Below are 23,558 nucleotides of genomic sequence, written 5' to 3'. Positions count from 1 at the left end.
AACATGTCTCACCACAGACAGCTTGTAGTAACCGTTGAGAGAGTGGCAGCCGCCTGATTCAGGAGTGTGTATACCATCATACCATCCAATATATTACTTTATTCGTTTATTTTTTGAGACAGTCTAGCTCTGTCACCCAGGCTGGAGTGCAGTGGTGCGATCTCAGCTCACTGCAGCCTCCACCTCCTGGGTGTAAGCAATTCTCCTGCCTCAACCATCCAAGTAGCTGGGATTTCAGGTGCCTGCCCCCATGCCCAGCTAATTTTTGTATTTTTAGTAGAGACGGGGTTTCACCATGTTGGCCGGGCTGGTCCCGAGCTCCTGAGCACAAGTGAGGAGCCTTGACTTCCCAACGTGCTGGGATAACAGGTGTGAGCTCCTGCACCTGCCCATCCAACTGTATTTCTCTAAGAAAAATATTGAAAGTACTTATTTCCTTTTCCTTGATGGCCTGGTGACTTGACACCGATGGGCTTCATTCTCCATGATGAGGAAGTTGTTATATTACCTGAAAACGTGCCTTCCAAGAGAACGTTAAAGTGTATATTTCAAAATATGGACTTCTGGCCTCCACGTTTGGCTGACTCTTGGATGTTGTGGTATTTAGTGTCCTAGATCAGCCACGATACAACAAAACCTAATCACTGTGTCTCCACCTGAGGTATGTGCTGCAGAAAGCGCCAGTTCTTGTGTTACGGGAGCCATGACCACCTCTGTTCAGGGGACCTGGGACCCCAGGGGTGGATCTGAGTATGTTATCAAGAGCTAGATGAGGCTGGGCGAGGTGGTTCACACCTATAATCCCAGCACTTTGGAAGGCCAAGACGGGCATATCACAAGGTCAGGAGTTCGAGACCAGCCTGGGCAACATGGTGAAACCCTGTCTCTCCTAAAAACACACAGATTAGCGGGGCATGATAGCATGTACCTGTAGTCCCAGCTACTCAGGAGGCTGAGGCGGGAGAATCGCTTGAACCCGGGAGGCGGGGGTTGCAGTGAGCCGAGATCGCACCACCGCACTTCAGCCTGAGCTACAGGGTGTGAGTCCATCCCAAACAACAACAAAGAACTAGGTGAAAAGACCTGGAGTGCTCCTGCAGTGCGACCAGCCGTGATCATACAAAGACCAGAATGTGCAGAATGGCACGTCATGGCCTGTCACTCTCATCTCTGCCCCATGTAGCCGTAAGACCACACCTGCGTCTGTGTTTGCATACGGTCTGGTAGTCTCCTAACCTACTTCTAGAGAGACACCTCGTGGAAACGTGCGAGGCTCAGCAAAGAAAGGCTAATATCTAATGATTCATGTATTTACCCAGCTTTTTTTTTTTTTTTTTTTTTTGAGATGGTGTCTGGCACTGTCGCCAGGCTGGAGTGCAATGGTGTGATCTTGGCTGACTGCAACCTCTGCCTCCCAGGTTCAAGCGATTCCCCTGCCTCAGTCTCCCAAGTAGCTGGGATGACAGGCCTGCGCCACCACCCCTGGCTAATTTTTATATTTTTAGTGGAGGCAGGGTTTTGCCCCGTTGGCCAGGCTGGTCTCAAACTCCTGACCTCAGGTGATCCACCTGCCTCAGCCTCCCAAAGTCCTGGGATGACAGACGTGAGCCACCGCGCCCGGCCTGCTTTTTTATTTATTACTAGCACGAGAACTTAGAGGGATCCAAATCTTCTGAATATTTGGTTGCATTCTGCAGACGGTGACACCTTCTGTTTCCATGGATATTATTTATAAAACATTTTTGTCACCTGCTGTGAATTGTCACCCTGCCCACGTGCTTTAAAGGGACAGTTTTTGAAATCAACATGAGTTTGGGCAGTGGGTAATTGCATACTTCATAAAATTAACCATTAAAAAGGGGCTCCCTCTGCTTTCCTGTCAACTGAGGCAGCAGCGTGATAGATGTAGGGGGTGAGGGATGCACCCTGTATTATAGGCTGGGATTCTCTAGAGGGATAGAACTAACAGGATCAATAGCTGTATATAAAGGGGGGTTTATTCAGCATTAGCTCATAGGATCACAAGGTCCTATGATACGCTGTCTGCAAGCTGAGGAGCAAGGAATCCAGCACGAGGCCTAAAGCTGAAGAACTTGGAGTCCAATTTTTGAAGGCAGGAAGCCTCCAGCACGGGAGAAAGCTGTAAGCTGGGAGGCTAAGCCAGTCTAACCTTGTCACCGTCTTTTGCCTGCCTTTTATTCTGGCCGTGCTGGCAGCTGATAAGATGGTGCCCGTCCCGACGAAGGGTGGGCTCTGCCTTTCCCAGCCCACTGACTCAAATGTTCAGCTTGTTTGTCAGCACCCCCCCAGGCACACCCAGGATCAATACGTTGCGTCCTTCAATCCCCTCAGGTTGACACTCGGTAGTAACCGTCACACCGGGCGTCTGTTTCTCTGATGGCAAGGACACCAGTCCTATTGGATGAGGCCCTCACCCTGACGAGCTCCTACAGGCCCTGTCTGCAAATAAAGTCATCATGGAAGTTTAAGGGCTCTGATGATGAGTGGGGGGGGACACGGTTCAGTCTGTAACGATGTCCTGTATCTATTGCGAAGAAAAAAGGAAGGCGCTATTCCATTCCTCCAAACCAGGAGGTTTGCCAGAGTTTCAGACAAAAGGGTTTTTTAGGGGGGTACAGTTCGTTCCATAACAATGCTCTCTATCTATCGCAAAGAAGAAAGGAAGGGGTCATTCAGTTCCTCGCAAGCAGGAGATTTGCCAGAACTCCAAACAAAAGGAATTTTTTTTTCCATCTTGATCCCTGTTTATCAACGCGTGCCTCCTTATGTTTCCAGTTGACTTCATCTGTTGGGTAGCATGACTTTCAGAAATCTGTATTTCTGATTTGCCTTCAGGAAACCCCTTTAGATGTTAGAAATTCTTCTGTGGATGAAGTTATCTTTTTTTTTTCCTGAGACATAATCTCGCCTTGTTGCCCGGGCTGGAGTGCAGTGGCGCAATCTTGGCTCACTGCAACCTCCACCTCCCGGCTTCAAACAGTTCTCCTGCCTCAGCCTCCTGAGTAGCTGGGATGACAGGCACCCACCACCCCACCTGGCTAATTTTTGTATTTTTAGTGGAGACGGGGGTTTCGCCATGTTGGCCAGAATCTGGTCTCGAACTCCCGACCTCAGATGATCCGCCCACCTCAGCCTCCCAAAGTGCTGGGATGACAGGGGCCCGCCACCACACCTGGCCAGATGAGGTTACCTTCATGAGTCTCAGGGTTTGCCGTCTGTCACTGAGTTGCAAATAAAAGTTGGATGAGTTATTTGCGGCGTCAAGAGCAATGCTTAGACTTGTAGAATCGCTTTCTCCGTGGGAGGCTCTGGTGTGAGGGCTGCAGGCTGTGTGGGTGTCACTCGCCACGCTAGGTGCCAAAAGGGGCCTCAGCCATAGCAGCTGCGTGCATCTCCGCTCTTCATATGATACCGTCTCACTGTCCGAATCACAGTCACAGAGGCATTTGTTGCCAAGGATTTACACTCCATTAGGGTTGAGATGTTTCTTCTGTGTGACTTCCTTAGGGTTACTGTAAAAAGCACATCTTCTCTTCTCTCAATACGTTTTAAGTGACAGTTAAAAATATTCAAGCATGTGACTTGACCTAATTGTTTAGCATTTGAATCGTTCCATTAAGTACTTTATACTTGCAGTTGTTAAGAGTTAAAAGGTAGTTGGTTTTGTCGCAGACAATGAGTTAAGGAATCTTTCCACGTTTTTCTCAACTTTAAAATTAAAGATTCTCAGGGCCCTGTGGAGCAGTGAAAATAAGACCTCGTGTGTGTGTGTGTGTGTGTGCGCGCGCGCGCGCACGCGCGCCTGGAGGAGAATTGGTGTTCCACTTGGGTGAGAGGATTGGCTGTGAGCTTCCGACCAGGGAATGTGTCATCTTGCCAAGCAGCCTGGCTGAGTGTGCTGGAGTGAGGACCTTGAACACAAACTTCCTTTTCTGTTATTATTCACTACACAGCTAAAATGGCCAAATATGTACTGTGAAAACAGGTTTTTTTTAAAATAAAAGACCAGATCCCTCCTTCAACTGTACACATTTTTAAATAAAATCATACTGAACTAAAAAAAAAAACACCCCGAAACTGGGGAACTTGCACAATAGAAATCTGTCCTCTCCCAGGTCTGGAGGACAAAGGGTTAAATCCAGGGGGTCTGGGGCTGAGCTCTGTCGGGATGCTCTAGGGCACCAGCCTTTTAGCCTTTCCCAGCTCCTGAGGGCTCCAGACATCCCAGGGCTTGTGGCTGCAGTCTCTGCCTCTGTCTTACCATCATTTTCTCTCATCTGTCTCAAGCATCCCTCTGTCTCCTTCTTATAAAAACCCCAGGTTGGGTGCGGTGGCTCACGCCCGACATCCCAGCACTTTGGGAGGCCCTGGTGGGCAGATCACCCGCGGTCAGGAGTTCGAGACCAGCCTGGCCAACAGGGTGAACCCCCATCTCTACTAAAAATACGAAAATTAGCCGGGCGTGGTGGCAGGTGCCTGTCATCCCAGCTACTCAGGAGACTGAGAAAGGGAGAATCACTTGAACTTGGGAGGCGGAGGTTGCAGTCAGCCAAGATCACGCCATTTTACTCCAGCTTGGGTGACAGAGCAAGACTCTGTCAAAAAACAAAAAGACAAAACAAACAAAAACCTCATCTGGGTGCAGTCCCGCACGCATGTCATCCCAGCATTTTAGGCAGCAGTATGATAACAAGGCCAGGAGTTCGAGACCTACCTTGGCAACAGAGAGAGACCCCTGTCTCTGTAAAAGCTAACAAACAAAAACCAAAAATCTTTGTCATTATATTTAGGCCAATACAGGATAATCTCCTCACTTTAAAATCTTTAATGTCTAAACACCCTATTTTCATACAAGGTAGTCTTTTCACAGGTTCTAGAGGTTAGGACCAGGAGATGTTTAGGGACGGAGTAGAGGACACCGTAATTTAGCCTAGCATGTTCTTCCTACCTTAGGAAAGGATGGCCAGGCGAGGATGCTTACGATGGTAATCCCAGCACTTTGAGAGGCCAAGGCAGGTGGATCGCTTGAACCCAGGAGTTCCAGGCCAGCTTGGGCAACATGGCAAAATCCCATCTCTACAACAAATACAAATATTAGCCAGGCGTGCTGCTCCGCACCTGTGGTCCCAGCTACTCAGGAGGCAGGACAATCGCTTGAATCCAGGAGGGGGAGGCTGCAGTGAGCCGAGATCACACCTCTGCACTCTATCCTGGGTGACAGAACGAGACCCTATCTCAATAAATGCATAAAGAATTTTAAAGAGGAAAGTAATTGAGCATAAACATATTTGCATCTTCCCAAGACGATGCTCACAGCTTGTACTGCCTGCCTGGGTCCGATTCCTGTCTGCCTGGGGTCTATCTGCCTGGGTCCTGTTTCCTGTCTGCTTGGGGTCTGTCTGCCTGGGTCCTGTTCCTACCTCCCTGGGGTCTGCCTGCCTGGGTCCTGTGCCTGTCTGCTTGGGGTCTATCTGCCTGGGTCCTGTTCCTACCTTCCTAGGTTCTATCTGCCTGGGTCCTGTTCCTACCTCCCTGAGGTCTGTCTGCCTGGGTCCTGTTCCTGTCTGCCTGGGGTCTGCCTGCCTGGGTCCTGTTCCTACCTCCCTAGGTTCTATCTGCCTGGGTCCTGTTCCTACCTCCCTGGGGTCTGTGTGCCTGGGTCCTGTTCCTACCTCCCTGGGGTCTGTCTGCCTGGGTCCTGTTCCTGTCTGCCTGGGGTCTGTCTGCCTGGGTCCTGTTCCTACCTCCCTAGGTTCTATCTGCCTGGGTCCTGTTCCTACCTCCCTGGGGTCTGTGTGCCTGGGTCCTGTTCCTGTCTGCTTGGGGTCTGTCTGCCTGGGTCCTGTTCCTACCTCCCTGGGGTCTGTCTGCCTGGGTCCTGTTCCTGTCTGCCTGGGGTCTGCCTGCCTGGGTCCTGTTCCTGTCTGCTTGGGGTCTGTCTGCCTGGGTCCTGTTCCTACCTCCCTAGGTTCTATCTGCCTGGGTCCTGTTCCTACCTCCCTGGGGTCTGTGTGCCTGGGTCCTGTTCCTGTCTGCTTGGGGTCTGTCTGCCTGGGTCCTGTTCCTGCCTCCCTGGGGTCTGTCTGCCTGGGTCCTGTTCCGGTCTGCCTGGGGTCTGCCTGCCTGGGTCCTGTTCCTGTCTGCTTGGGGTCTGTCCGCCTGGGTCCTGTTCCTACCTCCCTAGGTTCTATCTGCCTGGGTCCTGTTCCTACCTCCCTGGGGTCTGTCTGCCTGGGTCCTGTTCCTGTCTGCCCGGGGTCTGCCTGCCTGGGTCCTGTTCCTGTCTGCTTGGGGTCTGTCTGCCTGGGTCCTGTTCCTACCTCCCTAGGTTCTATCTGCCTGGGTCCTGTTCTTACCTCCCTGGGGTCTGTCTGCCTGGGTCCTGTTCCTGTCTGCCTGGGGTCTGTGTGCCTGGATCCTGTTCCTGTCTGCCTGGGGTCTATCTGCCTGGATCCTGTTCCTATCTGCTTAGAGTCTATGCATTTCCTCTTTGTCCAACAACACATTTTTGCTCCAAGGTGATATTTTCACTTCACCTTTCTCACCTTTTCTTCTTTTTACCTTTTCCCTCTCCTTCCCTTCCCCGTCTTGGGGGCAGAAGCTGGCATATGGGAGACCACCAGCAGAGGACGTGGCCCAAGCTCCCATATACCTTCCTTTTACCTCTTCCGCTGTTTTTTTCTGTGTGTGCCCAGAAAGCCCAGCCCCAGACACTCCAAGGTGCATCATTTCAGTCTGTGTTCCGAAGTTACATCGCATCCAAGGTGAATGAGACATGCTTCAAAACATACTGGTTATACAACTGAGGAGGTGCAATGACGGTTCTTTCGTGGCAAGCAAGGAAGCCAGATCTAGGGATGCCCGGCGTGGCTTGAGATTCAGGAAAACTTCCTGAAGGAGGTGACGCATTTGCCCTTACGATCCCCAAGTGAGGCACACAAGCACCTTTCGGTGAGAACCCCACAGTCCATCCCAGAAAAGTAAAGTCAAGAGAATAGGCTACGTATGGGAGGAAGGGAACTATTTATGGTCTTCAATAAGAATCAAAACAAATGTGCATATGTGCCCCAACTTTGTGCCTCAGTATTGCAAAATGCAGGAACTGCACGAAAATACAAGCAATAAATACAAGCAAGCACAAGCCCTCTTTTATTATTCTACCGCAGAAGAAGGAAATCCTTGCTTCTGAGTCATTTTGTATTAGTTACATAGGCTGTGTAACAAAATAACACAGACTCAGTAGTGCTGCCTAACAACCTGATAATGTTTTACCCCGAATGACATGCTTTAGAAAGTTATGTTGTATCAAAGTAATCCAGATAACATTTCTTTTTCTTCTTGTTTTTTTATTAATTTTTTTTATTATTTATTATTATTTTAAGTTCTGGGATACATGTGCAGAATGTACAGGTTTGTTACACAGGTATACACGTGCCATGGTGGTTTGCAGCACCCATTAACCCATCATCTGAGTTTTAAGTCCCGCATGCATTAGGTATTTGTCCTAGGGCTCTCCCTGCCTTTGCCCCCCAGCCCCCAGCAGGCCCTGGTGTTTGATGCTCCCCTCCCTGTGTCCGTGTGTTCTCATTGATCAACTCCCACTGATGAGTGAGAACATGTGGTGTTTGGTTTTCTGTTCCCGTGTGAGTTTGCTGAGAATGACAGTTTCCAGCTTCGTCCATGTCCCTGGAAAGGATATGAACTCATCCTTTTTAATGGCTGCATAGTATTCCATGGTGTCTATGTGCCACATTTTCTTTATCCAGTCTATCATTGATGGGCATTTGGGTTGGTTCCAAGTCTTGGCTATTGTGAACAGTGCTGCAATAAACATACATGTGCGTATGTCTTTATAGTAGAATGATTTGTAATCCTTTGGGTATATACCAAGTAATGGGATGGCTGGGTCAAATGGTGTTTCTAGTTCTAGATCCTTGAGGAATCGCCACACTGTCTTCCCCAATGGTTGAGCTAGTTTACACTCCCAACAACAGTGTAAAAATGTTCCTATTTCTCCAAATCCTCTCCATTTCCTGTTCTTCCCCTTGTACAATCAGGAAGATGAAACTAACACACACACTGTCTCTGTCTCTCTCATTCTCTTTCTTTTTCTGTGTGCCCTCTTTTTCTTCCTCTCTTTCTCCCCCTCTTTCCCTATCTTTTTCTCCATCTCTCTCTCTCTCTATCTTTCTCTGTCTCCTTTTCTCTATCTCCCTCTGTCTCTCCGTTTCTGTCTGTCTCTTTGTCTCCCTCTCTTTGCCTCTTTCTGTCTCTTTGCTTCTTTTTTCTTTTTTTTGATACGGAGTCTTGCTCTGTCACCCAGACTGAAGTGCAGTGATGCGATCCAACCTCCACCTCCCGGGTTCAAGCGATTCTCCTGCCTCAGCCTCCCGAGTAGCTGGGATGACAGGTGTGCACCATCATACCTGCCTAATGTTTATATTTTTAGTAGAGACAGAGTTTTACCATGTTGGCCAGGCTGGTCTCGAACTCCGGACCTCCACCCACCTCGGCCTCCCAAAGTGCTGAGATGACGGTTGCCCGCCACCACACCTGGCTAATTTTTGTGTTTTATTAGAGATGGGGTTTCACCACGTTAGCCAGATGAGTCTCAAACTCCTGACTTCACGTGATCTGCTCGCCTCGGCATCCCAAAGTGCTGGCTTTACAGGCATGAGCCATTGTGCCCGGCCTCTCTCTGTGTGTCTGTCTGTCTGCCTCTCTCTCTTGGCCTTTTTTTCTCTCTCCCTCTCTCTTTTTCTGTTTATCTCTCTTACTGTCTCTCTTTGTCTGCATGCCTCTATATTTTCTCTCTCCTCGGGTTTCTCCCTCCTTTTCTCTCTTTCTGTCTTTGCCTTTCTTTCTCTCTCTCTGCTTCTCTGACTTTATCTCTCTCTCTTTCTCATTGTCACTCTCCCTCTCTCTCTCTTGATTTGCCCTTCCAACTCACACCATTCCCCATCCTCACCTTTCAGAACTCCCTGGCACTGTCCCCCATACTTCCCGCCTCCCATTGGAAATTGTCTTCCCATCTCAGTGTAAGGGAACAAGCTTCTGCCCTCAGAGATCTGCTCTCTCTGCTGCAAGTAATAGCTAGTTTCGATGCATTTTGTTGTGTCTGACTTTAGGTTGTGGCATTGTTCTCTCAACCTCCTTGAACCCATGGACCTGGAGGCAGAATGTATATACCTGTGAATTTGCTTTTCTTTCTAGTTCCTCTCCCTCCAAAACATCAGTCCTTCTGGAAAAAAACAAAAAACACAAACAAAAAACCTTTAACACAATCGAACACATCACTTTCAGAGATGGAGACCCACTGGAAATTTACAGAGGAAATAAAGAGTGAAATTGATATACTGGATACAATAGACATAAGTCTACCTCTCTACCTGTGTGATGTTATAAAGCTGTCCCTGAGTCGTTCACTCGCTTAAAAATGTCCTCTTTGGCCAGACACAGCTGCTCATGCCTGTAATCCAACACTTTGGGCGGCTGACATGGGAGGCTCACTTGAGCTTAGGAGTTTGACACCAGCCATGGGGACATAGTGAGACCCTGTCCCCAAAAACGTAAATGTAATAAAAAATAAAATGCCTCCTTTTATTATTCTCCTGCAGAAGAAGGAAGTCCTTGCTTCTGAGTCATTTTGTGTATCAGTTCCACATGCTGTGTAACAAAATAGCCCACAGACTCAGCAGCTTGGTAGATCTCGTACTTACTGTCTACAGCAGGGGGTGCAAAAATCGCTTCCTCTTTAATTGTTATATAAAATTCTATATTCTATATTCTTCTCCTGCAGAAGAAGGAAGTCTTTGCTTCTGAGTCATTTTGTGTATCAGCCACATATGCTGTGTAACAAAATAGCCCACAGGCTCAGCAGCCTGAAAGGACTCGTACTTACTATCCCACAGCTGCTGTGCATCTGGAATCTGGGCACGTGTAACTGCATTCTCCCTTCTGGGTCTCACTAGGGCTACCCCGAAAGTGTCACCTGGTCTGACGTCCTCTCTGGAGCTCAGGATCTTCTTTGAAGTTTACACGGTTCTACGCAGAATCCAATTCCTGGAAGCTGTAGGTCTGGGGATCTGAGTATCTTGCTGACTTTTGGCCAGGGACTGCTCCCAGCTCCTAGAGAGGCCATGCCCAGGTTCTGGCGCCAAGGCGCTCTCACAAAACATCAGCTCACGTCAAGGTCAGGAGGAGAAGGACAGTTCCCACACAGACTCAAGGGAAGGGGACTATACAAGGATGTGACTCATTGAGGATCTCCCTAGAGTATGATCTCATTGTACTCTACTGACATGTTCAATTCAGTGTTGCTTCTTGGCCGGTCACAGTGACTCACGCCGCCTGTCATCCCAGCACTGTGGGAGGCTGAGGAGGGCGGATCACCTGAGGTCAGGAGTTCGAGACCAGCCTGGCCAACATGGTGAAACACTGTCTCTACTAAAAAAAAAAAAAAAAAAAATCAGTGAGCTGAGATCCGACCACTGCACTCCAGCCTGGGCGACAGAGCGAGACTCCATCTCAAAAAAAAAAAATTACAAAAATATAAAAATTAGCCAGATGTGGTAGCATGTGCCTGTAATCCCAGCTACCCGGGAGGCTGAGGCATTAGAATTGCTGGAACCTGGGAGGCAGAGGCTGCAGTGAGCTGAGATCATGCCACTGCACTCCAGTCTGGCAACAGAGCGAGACTCTGTCTCAAAAAGAAAAGGAAAAAAAAGTGTGACTTCCCAGGTGAAATTGAAATGGACCTGTTTAGAAATGTTCTTAATCTCTGAAATAGGTTGGAAGATAACCAGGTATTTTTTGTGGTTGTCCTTTTCCAGTGGAATTTTTATACTGTGACCTGGCTTCCATGATGTCCATCCGGCAGTTTGTCCAGAAGTTCAAGATGAAGAAGATTCCTCTCCATGTTCTGATCAACAATGGTGAGTCCTGGTGAACTTGCTGCAAGCCCGGGGTTAATTTGAATGACGGGAACTCTAGCTTTCATGTGAGAGAAGTGTCTGAGCAAAACAGGATACCCATGGAAATTATGGCACATACCTGCTATTTGTAGTCACTGCTTCATTTCACAGATGGCTTTGGAGGACCGTCATTCTTGTTAGCATGTTACTTTTAATTAATGGGAACCAGATAACATGTTGTATGGAGCTGACACGTTCCCTTGTCCACTTTGACTCAAGTGTATTACACACATGCTAAGGGTTGGTGTTATCTCACAAAATCATCACCACACTCCCCCAAGACTCATGATTTGGGCTCTCGAAGCTCATTATCGTTGATCTCTTGATTTTACCCCCTGTTCAACATCCTTACGCAGACAGGGAGAGTCAATATCTCCCCTTCCCCATCGTCAGTCTGCCCATCTGCCAATCTTCAACACAAACCACCCTTGACCTTGAGCCCTTCTTTGAGCCACACTGAGCTCTTAATGTCATTGCAACACTTACTGTTGACCTTGAGCCCTTCTTTGAGCCACGCTGAGCTCTTTTTTTTTTTTTTTTTTTTTTTTTTTTTTTTTGAGACGGAGTCTCGCTCTGCCGCCCAGGCTGGAGTGCAGTGGCCGGATCTCAGCTCACTGCAAGCTCCGCCTCCCGGGTTCACGCCATTCTCCTGCCTCAGCCTCCCGAGTAGCTGGGACTACAGGCGCCCGCCACGTCGCCCGGCTAGTTTTTTTGTATTTTTAGTAGAGACGGGGTTTCACCATGTTAGCCAGGATGGTCTTGATCTTCTGACCTCGTGATCCGCCCGTCTCGGCCTCCCAAAGTGCTGGGATTACAGGCTTGAGCCACCACGCCCGGCCGAGCCACGCTGAGCTCTTAATGTCATTGCAACACTTACTGTTGACCTTGAGCCCTTCTTTGAGCCACGCTGAGCTCTTATTGTCATTGCAACACTTACTGTTGACCTTGAGCCCTTCTTTGAGCCACGCTGAGCTCTTAAGGTCATTGCAACACTTACTGTTGACCTTGAGCCCTTCTTTGAGCCATGCTGAGCTCTTAAGGTCATTGCAACACTTACTGTTGACCTTGAGCCCTTCTTTGAGCCACGCTGAGCTCTTAAGGTCATTGCAACACTTACTGTTGACCTTGAGCCCTTCTTTGAGCCACGCTGAGCTCTTAAGGTCATTGCAACACTTAATATTTCTCCTTGCAATGCTGATGCCCGTTACTCTCATCCCCTGCTACAGTCCATTTTATTTTTTATAAAAGCTAACCTGAACCCTCCACACTGAGGAGGTACAGTTATTGACATCTCCAAACGAAGTAAATACATAGAACTGAAGTTCTCAGAAATACACCAAAAAACATGTGTGCTGGTAGAATTGAACACATCACTTTCACAGATGGAGACCAGATGGAAATTTAGAGAGGAAGTAAATAGTGACATGAATACAGTGGCTAGGACAGACGTAAGTCAAACAGCCCATCGAGACAGCACATTCCTTTCAAATATATGAAATATTTATCAAGTTATTGATACTTTAGATGACAGACAAAAAAATCACCAAAAGGGTCTTGGGATTACCCAGTGTAATTACTCAGTGACCCACCTAGACCATTAAAGATTCTTAATTCTGCAAAACCCCTTTTGCTTTCTGAGGTACTGTTGTTGTGAATTCTGGAGATTAGGATATGGATGTGTCTGCAAGGAGGGAGAAAACATTATTCTCTGTGCTACTGTTGTCGTGAATTCTGGAGATTAGGATATGGATGTGTCTGCAAGGAGGAAGAAAACGTTCTTCTCTGTGCTACTGTTGTCGTGAATTCTGGAGATTAGGATATGGATGTGTCTGCAAGGAGGAAGAAAACGTTCTTCTCTGTGCTACTGTTGTCGTGAATTCTGGAGATTAGGATATGGATGTGTCTGCAAGGAGGGAGAAAACATTATTCTCTGCGCTAAAGTTGTAACACCTGTCTGTTTCCAGCTGCCAAAAAGGTGTGGTAGCTTCCACCTAATTATTTTTTTCCTCTTTGTCCTGATGTGTTTTGTGTTTTTCTATAACATTAATTGGATCGGAGGATAGGAAAGGGGATGAGATATCCACGCTTCCCCTCAACCCACTCATTTAATTGGAAATTATTATGCTACAGTTTAAAGGAGAAGCATGGGATATAAAACTATACATAGAGTGTGATGCCAATTTATGCATAAAAATATGTACAGACATAGCTATGATGTGTGAGTGCATATGTATTTGTAAATGTATTTGATGTATGATGTATATGTATTTATGCATAAAAATATGTGCAGACATAGCTGTGATGTGTGAGTGCCACTCAGATAGCTACAGACAACACCATTTCCATGTACTTAGCCTGGTAAGAAACATCGTATTATCAATGCTAGTGGCTGTTGTTGTTGGAAGGTCCGGAATGATTTTAACTTTCTGTGTCTTCTCCTTGGAGGTTAATGACACTTTTCAGATTTGCCATCCTGGTGGGATCTTAAGTTTCTATGCAGGAGTCAGTGATTTCCCAGTCAACACCCATTTGGAATCTTCTGTCTCAGCACTGGGTGTGGACTTCCTTTGCTGAAGACCCATCCGTATTTTAAGTGATAAGAATTGTAGCATTATAAGTCACCAAATGTGGAGACCACTTAGAGGGACCGCGGAGATCCCATGCAACCCAACGTCTCATTTCTTCATTGTATGTACCATTCTTACTCATTAGTCATGGGAGCAGTTTATCACAGAGCAGTTGGAAATGGACATGCATGACTGACATGGTGCCCTTGTGCAGAGACACAGAAAAACAGAAACGTCTATCCTCTTAGGGACTTTTCTTCAACTACTTCCATCCATTTGCTATGGCCTTGCATCCACCAGGAAGCAGAAAAAACTAGGAATCTCAGGCCGGGTGTGGCAGCTCACACCTGTCATCCCAGCACTTTAGGAGGCGGAGGCAGATGGATCACGAGGTCAGGAGTTCAAGACCAGCTTGGACAACATAGTGAAACCCTGTCTCTACTAAAAATATAAAAATTAGCCAGACATGGTGGCGGGTGCTTGTAGTCCCAGCTACTGAGGAGGCTGAGGCAGGAGAATCACTTGAACCCGGGAGGTGGAGGCTGCAGTGAGCTGAGATCATGCCATTGCATTCCAGCCTGGGCAACAGAGCAAGACTCCATCTCAAAAAAAAAAAAAAAAATTAGGAATCTCAGATATGATATGTTTCTCCAGTGGAATCTTACTCTTTTCTGGGGGAACAGAATTTTACTGAGCAATGAGTATATGAACCACATCTGTGACAGTGGATACAGGCTACCACCAGCTGACACAGGCTCACCAGCGTATACTCCATCACTCAGCCACCACTGTGACAGTGGATACAGGCTACCACCAGCTGACACAGGCCCACCAGCGCATACTCCATCACCCAGCCACCACTGTGACAGTGGATACAGGCTAACAGCAGCTGACACAGGCCCACCAGCGCATACTCCATCACTCAGCCACCACTGTGACAGTGGATACAGGCTAACACCGGCTGACACAGGCCCACCAGCGTATACTCCATCACTCAGCCACCACTGTGATAGTGGATACAGGCTAACACCGGCTGACACAGGCTCACCAGCGCATACTCCATCACTCAGCCACCACTGTGACGGTGGATACAGGCTAACAGCGGCTGACACAGGCTCACTAGCGTATACGCCATCACTCAGCCACCACTGTGACAGTGGATACAGGCTAACACCGGCTGACACAGGCTCACTAGCGTATACGCCATCACTCAGCCACCACTGTGACAGTGGATACAGGCTAACACCAGCTGACACAGGCTCACCAGCGTATACTCCATCACTCAGCCAGCACGTTTACCTTTTGAAATGGCTGTTGCATTCCTAGGCTGCTCCTCTCTTCCTTTTCTCAACAGATTTTAAGGCACACAGGGCTCTCAGAAACAAAAATATTCTGGAAACTGGGACAGGGTAGGATTTGAATGCAAAGAGTCTTGTTGTTGGATTGGCTTTGTACCCTATCTCTTCTGTAGAGAATCTCATGCACATATAGGGTTTACTTCTTCCTAGACTTATCTAGATCTTTCTTCCATGCTAAGATTTTTTACCTTCACTCAATGCTTCAGAGGCACCTCAATTCAGGAAATCCAATGTGGAATTCCTGAGCCCATGGCTGACACCGGTTCTACAGGAGAATATTTCCTTCTTCAGTTTTTAGAAGACTGCCAGCATTTCTTCACCCATGGCCTCCCACCTGACCTTAAAGCCAACAGTGATAGTGGCTCACACCTGTAACCTCAGCACTTTGGGAGGCTGGGGCAGTTGGATCACGTGAGGTCAGGAGTTTGAGACCAACCTGGACAGCACAGTGAAACCCCGTCTCTACTAAAATTACAAAATTAGCTGGGCGTGGTGATGCATGCCTGTCATCCCAGCTACTTGGGAGGCTAAGGCAGGGGAATCGCTTGAACCTGGGAGGCGGAGGTTGCAGTGAGCGGAGATCGTGCCACTGCACTCCAGCCTGGGCGACAAGAGCGAAACTCCATCTCAAAACAACAACAACAAGGACAACAACAAAAAGCCAGCAGTGAGACACCTTTTTGCCGTGACAGTCACATTTTCATGTGTTCCAGAGATGAGGACATGGACATTTTTTCATGCTTTCAGTTATGACTCTACCAAATTGGGACTAGGTTTTGGGCGTCTTTGGGGCCATTATCCTGTCTACCACGTGAGATTAGGATGTGGACATCTTTGGGGCCATGACTCTGTCTACCACATGGGATTAGGACACGGATATCTTTGGGGGTCATTATCCTGTCTACCATATGGGATTAGGACGTGGACATCTTTGGAGCCATTATCCTGTCTACCACATGAGATTAGGCTGTGGACATCTTTGGGGCCATTATTCTGTCTCTCACGGGAAGATTAGGCTGTGGACATCTTTGGGGCCATTATTCTGTCTCTCACAGGAAGATTAGGCTGTGGACATCTTTGGGGCCATTACTCTGTCTACCACATGGGATTAGGACACGGATATCTTTGGGGGTCATTATCCTGTCTACCACATGGGATGAGGACGTGGACATCTTTGGGGCCATTATTCTGTCTCCCACGTGGGGATTACAATGTGGGCATTTTTGGGGTCATGATTCTGTCTACCAGATGGATAATGTGGACCTGGACGTCTTGGGGTGTGCATTATTTAACCTGCCATACCTGCCTACTCTGCCCATCACATCCTTCACTTGCAGGAAAAATACAATAAACAAGATTCTTGACCTCATGGAAATCATCCTCTAGCACAGCAAACAAACATTGGGTCGATAATCATTGTGTGCAGTGTCCTGCCTTACAAAACACAGCTCTTGCAATGTGACAGCACAGGCATGCAAAGTACAGAGCAGATTGCCTCCCATGTCACATGCCTCCCTGGAATGCCCCAGCCTGTTCTGCTCAGAACCGCATTTCCAGGAGATGATCCTGAGAATCCATTTGTTACAAGGTGATGGCTTGAAATAATACTTTGCGCTTTCTTCCTTTTATCTTTTTGTCGTACATCATTCAAGAGGTTGCCCAGGCTGTGGCTCTCCTGAGCTCTGCCTCCTGTCAGATCCGTAACAGCGTTAGATTCTCATAGGAGCGCAAACCCTACTGTAAAACGTGCATGAGAGGGACGTAGGCTGTGCACTCCTTATAAAAATCTAATGGCTGATGATCTGCACATGTGAGGGATCTAGGTTGCGTGCTCCTTATGAGAATCTGATTCCTGATGATCTGTCACTGTCTCCCATCACCCCCAGATGGGACCATCTAGTCACAGGAAAACAAGCTCAGGGCTCCCAGTGATTCTATATGATGGTAACTTACAGAATTATTTCATTGTATAGTACAGTGTAATAATAATACAAATAAAATGTACAATAAATGTCATGCACCTGAATCATCCCAAAACCATCCCCCAACCCCGCCTCCACCATCTCTGTTCAGAAAATTGTCTTTCACAAAAGTGGTCCCTGGTGCCAAAAAGGTTGGGGACTGCTGCCCTAAACTATTTCCCCAGTACCTTCCCTCCAAAACTCCCGCTAGTCAGTCACATGCCTCAAGTCTCATGGAAAACAGCTCTAGCTGAGCTCAACAAGGGTGACTGCCAAGGCCAAAAGGAGCTACACTTTGTGCTTTTCTTTTTTTATTCTTAGAGACAGCAGTCAAGGTTTCGCAAACATGAAATACTTCAGATGTAGAATATTTTTTCATTTTCTAGTGGGTTGAAAATAGAACCCGACTGCCTCTGTCTGGCTGCTGGGGGAAGCCCAGGGGCAACGTGATGATTTATCAAGCACAAGAATAAATCAATAAGAGACCTCCTGCAGAGCCAGTATGTGTGGTTTATTCACTGTAAAATTGTATTTATGTAGCTTCCCATCCCCATGTCTGAAAATTGATAGATTTTTAACAACTGCAGTGGATTTATAGATTTATCCTTGTCAGACATCTTCCCATAACTCTAATGGATGAATTTCTTTCCGAGATAAAGAATTACTAAGCGTTATTTTCCCTACCACTAAAGAAATACATCCATGGTACAGGGTGACCCTGAAAAATAACAATGATTTTTGCCTGGCCAGAGACCTGCAGACTCTGGTTTTTGGTACAGTTCTTCATTTACCCATTCATTCATTCATTCATTCAAATGAATGAATGAATGAATTTGAAGGACTGAAAGAATTCAAATGAATGAATGAATTCAGAGGAATGACTGAAGGCAAATGATGAATGAATTCAAAGGAATGAACAAATGAATTCAAATGAATGAATTCTAATGAATGAATGAATCCAAATGAATGAACAAATAATGAATTGAAAGGAACAAATCAATTCAAAGGAACCAGAGAATTCAAAGGAATGAATGAATGAATTCAAAGGAATGAAAAAATTCAAGGGAATGAATCAGTGATTTCATATGAGTGAATTTGAATGAATGAATTCAAATGAATGAACAAATGAATTCAGAGGAACAAATGAATTCAGAGGAACAAATGAATTCAAATGACTGAATGAATAAATTCAAAGGAATGAATGAATTCAAATGAGTGAATGAATTCAAATGAGTGAATGAATTCAAATGAATGAACAAATGAATTCAAAGGAACGAATGAGTGCAAAGGAATGAATTCAAAGGAATTATGAATGAATTCAAAGGAATGAATGAATTCAAATGATGCAAATGAATGAATGAAATCGAGTGAATGAAATCAAATGAATGAATGAATGAATTCCAATGAGTTCATTGAAATGAGCAAATGGGCACAGGGCACCTAGAAGACCCATGAGAGTTAAGGAAGATTCATTCAGGGGAGGCCCAGGTGTGCAGTGTTGTATCAACAGAAGACTGAGGTGCAATGGAGGCGGTCCTCACTGAGGACCCACTTTTTGGTGGAGACACCTGAGCAGCCATCTCCTGTCTTTGTGGGCACCTGGCATTTTCTATGTGAATCGGGCTCCGCAGTCATCTGGTCTCCCTCCTGGAAGACGGAAAGTGTCGCATCATGGCTCCTGCGATCGTCAGCGGATCCTTGAGTCTGCATAGGTGTAGACCAGTTATTCTGCGTGCCTTCTGTTGGCTTCTCTTCCAGAGCTGCTCTCCTGTGGATAGAGTAGCTTTCTGTTCTGTAGTGGCTTCCTCTGCCCCTCCCGGGGCGCTTCCTCTGAGCAGGAGACATTTGGATGTTCTTTTAGTGTTGGTGTTGGCAGCAGCATGGGATGTGGTCTGCTGTGACTCTGCGGCAGGCTGTTCCCTGCCAGAGAAGGCTGGATGTTCAGGGCGTCCGTCCCATCGCCTCTCTGGACTGGCTCCATCCTTCCCACGGCCCTCCCGAGATTCTAGAAAGTGGGTTGAGAAGCAGTGGTTTTTCAGTTACTCAAATGCTTTTCTCCTCTCTCTCTCTCTCTCTCTTTAACTCTGTCTCTCTCTCCTCCTTCTCTCCTTCTCCCCCTGTCTCTCTGTCATTCTCTCTTTCTACCTCTTCACTGTCTGGGTTTTCCTCTTTCGCTTTTTCTATCTCTCTCCTCAACCCACCCCTGTCCCCTCTTCTTCTATTTTGCTCTTTACCTCTCTCCTCCCTCCCTCTCTCCCCTTCTCTCTCCTCTTTCTCCCTTTATCCCTCTCTCTCTCCCTCCCTCTCTCTCCCTCTCTCTTTCTCCCTTCTTCTCTCTCCCCTCTTTCTTCTCTCTCTCCCTCCCTTTCTCCCTCTTTCTCCCCTCTTCTCTCCCTCTCTCCCTCTCTCCCCCTCCCTCTCCCTCCCTCTTTCTCCCCTCTTCTGTCTCTCTGCGTTTCTTCCTCTCTCCCTCCCTCCCTCCTTCTCCGTTCTTCTCTTCCTCTCCTCTTTTTGTCTCTCTCTCCTTTGTTTCCCTCTCTCACACCCTCCCTCTTCTCCTTCTCTATCTCCTTTCTCTTCCCTTCTCTCTTTCTCCTCCTTCCCCCATCTCTCCTCCTCCGTTGCCTTCCTTCTCTCCCTGTCTTTCTCTCTTTCTCTGTCTCTGTCTCTCTTTCTCTGTCTCCCTCTCTAGTTCCTCCCTCTCCTCTCTCCCTCTCATTTGCCCTCCCTCTCTCTCCTCTCTCTCTCTCTCCTCTCTCTCTCTCTCTCTCTCCTCTCTCCTCTCTCTCTCTCTCCTCTCTCCCTCTCATTTGCCCTCCCTCTCTCTCCTCTTCTCTCTCTCTCTCTCTCTCTCTCTCTCTCTGACGGCCCTTTCATCCCCACCACTCTCCTTTCTTCTCCAAGCAGAGAACTCTCCCTTCTCCTCCCCTGTTCAGGACACACCTCCCCTGCATTCACTGCTTGAGGCACAACATGTGATTGTGACCCTGAGGGTCCACTCCTCAGTAAAATGACATTAGGGGCACGGACCAATGAATGATAGTTTCATTGTTCGTTTTCCACCTTTCAATTGGCAGATCAATGAACGATAATTTTACAGTTTATTTTCCACCTTTCAATTGGCAGATCAGTGAACAATAATTTTATTGTGTATTTTCCATCTTTGAATTGGCAGATCAATGAACAATAATTTTATTGCGTATTTTCTACCTTTCAATTGGCAGATCAATGAGCGATAATTTTATTGCATATTTTCCACCTTTGAATTGGCAGATCAATGGACAATAATTTTATTGCGTATTTTCCACCTTTGAATTGGCAGATCAATGGACAATAATTTTATTGCGTATTTTCCACCTTTGAATTGGCAGATCAATGGACAATAATTTTATTGCGTATTTTCCACCTTTGAATTGGCAGATCAATGGACAATAATTTTATTGCGTATTTTCCACCTTTGAATTGGCAGATCAATGAGCGATAATTTTATTGTGTATTTTCCACCTTTGAATTGGCAGATCAATGGTGCAGGGGCCATTGAAAATAATATGCTAGGAATAGATAAGGCTCAAGGACAGTATCTCTAGCTAGTTGCACCTTCAATGAACTCCAGTAGTCAAGGACAGTATCTCTAGTTGAACGTTTAATGAACTCTAGTAGGCGCCAAGAAGGCAGACAAAATAAGAAAGAACTTAGAGACAAAGAACTAAGCAGAAGGTTATATCTGGGTGCAGAAAGTTTGTTTTGCATTGTGTTATTTTTGCTGACGTGGGATTTATGGAGTATAAATAAAGTGAGGCGGAGGCTCTAAGCGCGGCCGCCATGTTCTCTGTTTGTCTTTGTCTTTTGTGTCTTCATTCTCCACCACCCCCGGCACGGTCCCCAATAAATGGACAATAATTATATTGTGTATTTTCCATCTTTGAATTGGCAGATCAATGGACAATAATTTTATTGTGTATTTTCCATCTTTGAATTGGCAGATCAATGGACAATAACTTTATTGCGTATTTTCTACCTTTCAATTGGCAGATCAATGAATGATAATTTTATTGCGTATTTTCCACTTTTGAATTGGCAGATCAATGAGCGATAATTTTATTGCGTATTTTCCACCTTTCAGTTCACAGATCAATGAAAGATAATTTTATTGTGTATTTTCTACCTTTCAATTGGCAGATCAATGAATGATAATTTTATTGTGTATTTTGCACCTTTCAATTGGCAGATCAGTGAATGATAGTTTTATTGTGTATTCTCCACCTTTGAATTGGTGAAGAGACAGATTCCGTGGATGCTCATAACGTGGATGGCATCCGATACACTGATGTGGCCATGGGATTTTTTTTATTCCTTAGAAAAATCACAGTGAAACCTCAGTATATTCACTGATGATTAAAGCTTGTGCACCAGAATCTCAGAAGTCACCACAAAAGAATGTATCCATGTAGCCAAAAACCGCTGGTTTCAAAAAAACTGTTGAAATTTTGGGAAATAGGCCAGGCGCGGTGGCTCACGCCTGTAATCCCAGCACTTTGGGAGGCCGATGTGGATGGATCACGAGGTAAGGAGTTCGAGACCATCCTGCCCAACACAGTGAAATCCCATCTCTACTAAAAATACAAAAATTAGCTGGGTGTGGTGGCGGGCACCTGTAATCCCAGCTACTCAGGAGGTTGAGGCAGGAGAATTGCTGGAACCCAGGAGGCGGAGGCTGCAGTGAGCTGAGATTGTGCCACTGCATTCCAGCCTAGCGGCAGAGCGAGACTCTGTATTCAAAAAATAAAATAGGCCAGGCGCGGTGGCTCAAGCCTGTAATCCCAGCACTTTGGGAGGCCGAGACGGGTGGATCACGAGGTCAGGAGATCGAGACCATCCTGGCTAACACGGTGAAACCCCGTCTCTACTAAAAAAATACAAAAAATTAGCCGGGCGAGATGGCGGGCGCCTGTAGTCCCAGCTACTCGGGAGGCTGAGGCAGGAGAATGGCGTAAACCCAGGAGGCGGAGCTTGCAGTGAGCCGAGATCGCGCCACTGCACTCCAGCCTGGGTGACAGAGCGAGACTCCGTCTCAAAAAAAAAAAAATAAATAAATAAAATAAAATAAAATAATACAAATTTTTTTAAAACAGGCAAATTATTATTTTATTTATTTTATTTTATTTTTTTATTTTTTTGAGACAGAGCCTTGCTCTGTCGCCCAGGCTGGAGTGCAGTGGCACAACCTCTTCTCACTGCAACTTCTGCCTCCCGGAAAAAACAAGCAAATTAAATCTATGGTAATAGAAATTGGAATCATAGTTACCTTAGGGGAATGTGATCATTAATTTTGGGTCAGAAAAGGGCTTATGGGGTGCAGATGTGGGAGACAGTTCCCTGAGACGGGAGAGTGCTCACTTTGTATGATTGCATTGAGATTTCCCTCATGATCTCTGCACCTTTATTTTTTTTGAGACAGAGTTTCGCTGTTGTCAGCTGGGGTTGGAGTGCAGTGGCATGATCTCGGCTCACGGCAACCTCCACCTCCCAGGTTCCAGCCATTCTCCTGTCTCAGCCTCCCAAGTAGCTGAGATTACAGGTGCCTGCCACCACGCCCAGCAATTTTTTTTATTTTGTATTTTTAGTAGAGACGGGGTTTCACCAAGTTGGCCAGGCTGGTCTCAAACTCCTGACCTCAGGTGATCCGCCTGCCTCGGCCTCCCAGAGTGCTGGGATTACAGGTGTGAGTCACTGTGCCCAGCCCTGTGCACCTTTTTTCTGCATTCCTTTGATTTAAAAGAAAAACATTACTTGACAAAAATAAATAAATAGAATTGTATTGATGCCAAATAAAATATGATGATGGAAAATTTAAAACACATACAAAAGCCTACAGGCATTTGAATTTGCCATCGATTGTCTAACGGATACTCAATTCTGCATTTCTGACTTGTGTCTATCTCTCCTCTGGGGCACCATCATCTCTTCCTGGGCCACTCTCCTAACAGGCATGTCAGGCACCCATCCCATCTCTCTACCTGGCACCAATCTGGTCTTTCAACGCTCTGCTTGCACAGGAAGAGGAAAATTAATACCTAAAGCCGTTGGCAAAGAACTCAACAACAAAACAGTTTCTCCTTCAGCATCTGTCAGGTTTGTGTTCCGTAAATAATCAGCGTTTGAGGTGGGTGTGCTGCCCAGAAACGTCTCCATGACACTGTGGATTAAAATGTGGGTGCATGGCTGGGCGCGGTGGCTCACACCTGCAATTCCAGCACTTTGGGAGGCTGAGGCAGGCGGATCACTTAGGATGAGGAGTTCGAGACCAGACTGGTCAGCGTGACAAAACCCCTTCTCTACTAAAAATACAAAAAAAAAAAAAATTAGCTGGGCTTTGTGGTGCACACCTGTCATCCCAGCTACTCGGGAGGCTGAGGCAGGAGAATCACTTGAACCCAGGAGGTGGAGGCTGCAGTGAGCCGAGATCAACCCATTGCACTGCAGCCCGGGTGACAGATTAAGACTCTGTCTCAAAAAAATGACATAAAAAATAAAATACGGACGCACTGCACTCCAGCCTGGTTGACAGAGCGAGACTGTCTCCAAAAACATAATAATAATAGTCGGGCTGGGTGCAGTGGCTCACACCTGTAGTCCCAGCACTTTGGGAGACTGAGGCGGGAGGATCACTTGAGGTTA

The 23,558-nt window shown here is 46.7% G+C and overlaps 1 protein-coding gene across 6 annotated transcripts in view; it reads left to right on the top strand.

The window, feature by feature from the left end:
• DHRSX (dehydrogenase/reductase X-linked) overlaps positions 1-23,558 on the top strand; it is a 272,447-nt gene that overhangs the window by 205,345 nt on the left and 43,544 nt on the right. For all 6 annotated transcript variants that reach the window (XM_033199225.1, XM_033199278.1, XM_033199234.1 and 3 more), the window contains one exon: positions 10,854-10,955. In XM_033199225.1, the coding sequence (XP_033055116.1) occupies positions 10,854-10,955 (102 nt within the window). The remainder of the gene's footprint in view (positions 1-10,853; positions 10,956-23,558) is intronic.

Source organism: Trachypithecus francoisi, unplaced genomic scaffold (genome assembly GCF_009764315.1).
Source record: "Trachypithecus francoisi isolate TF-2019V2 unplaced genomic scaffold, Tfra_2.0 Contig01714, whole genome shotgun sequence".
NCBI lineage: Eukaryota > Metazoa > Chordata > Mammalia > Primates > Cercopithecidae > Trachypithecus > Trachypithecus francoisi.
Note: the sequence above shows the minus strand (reverse complement) of the source record. Positions and strands in the feature narration are given on the sequence as shown.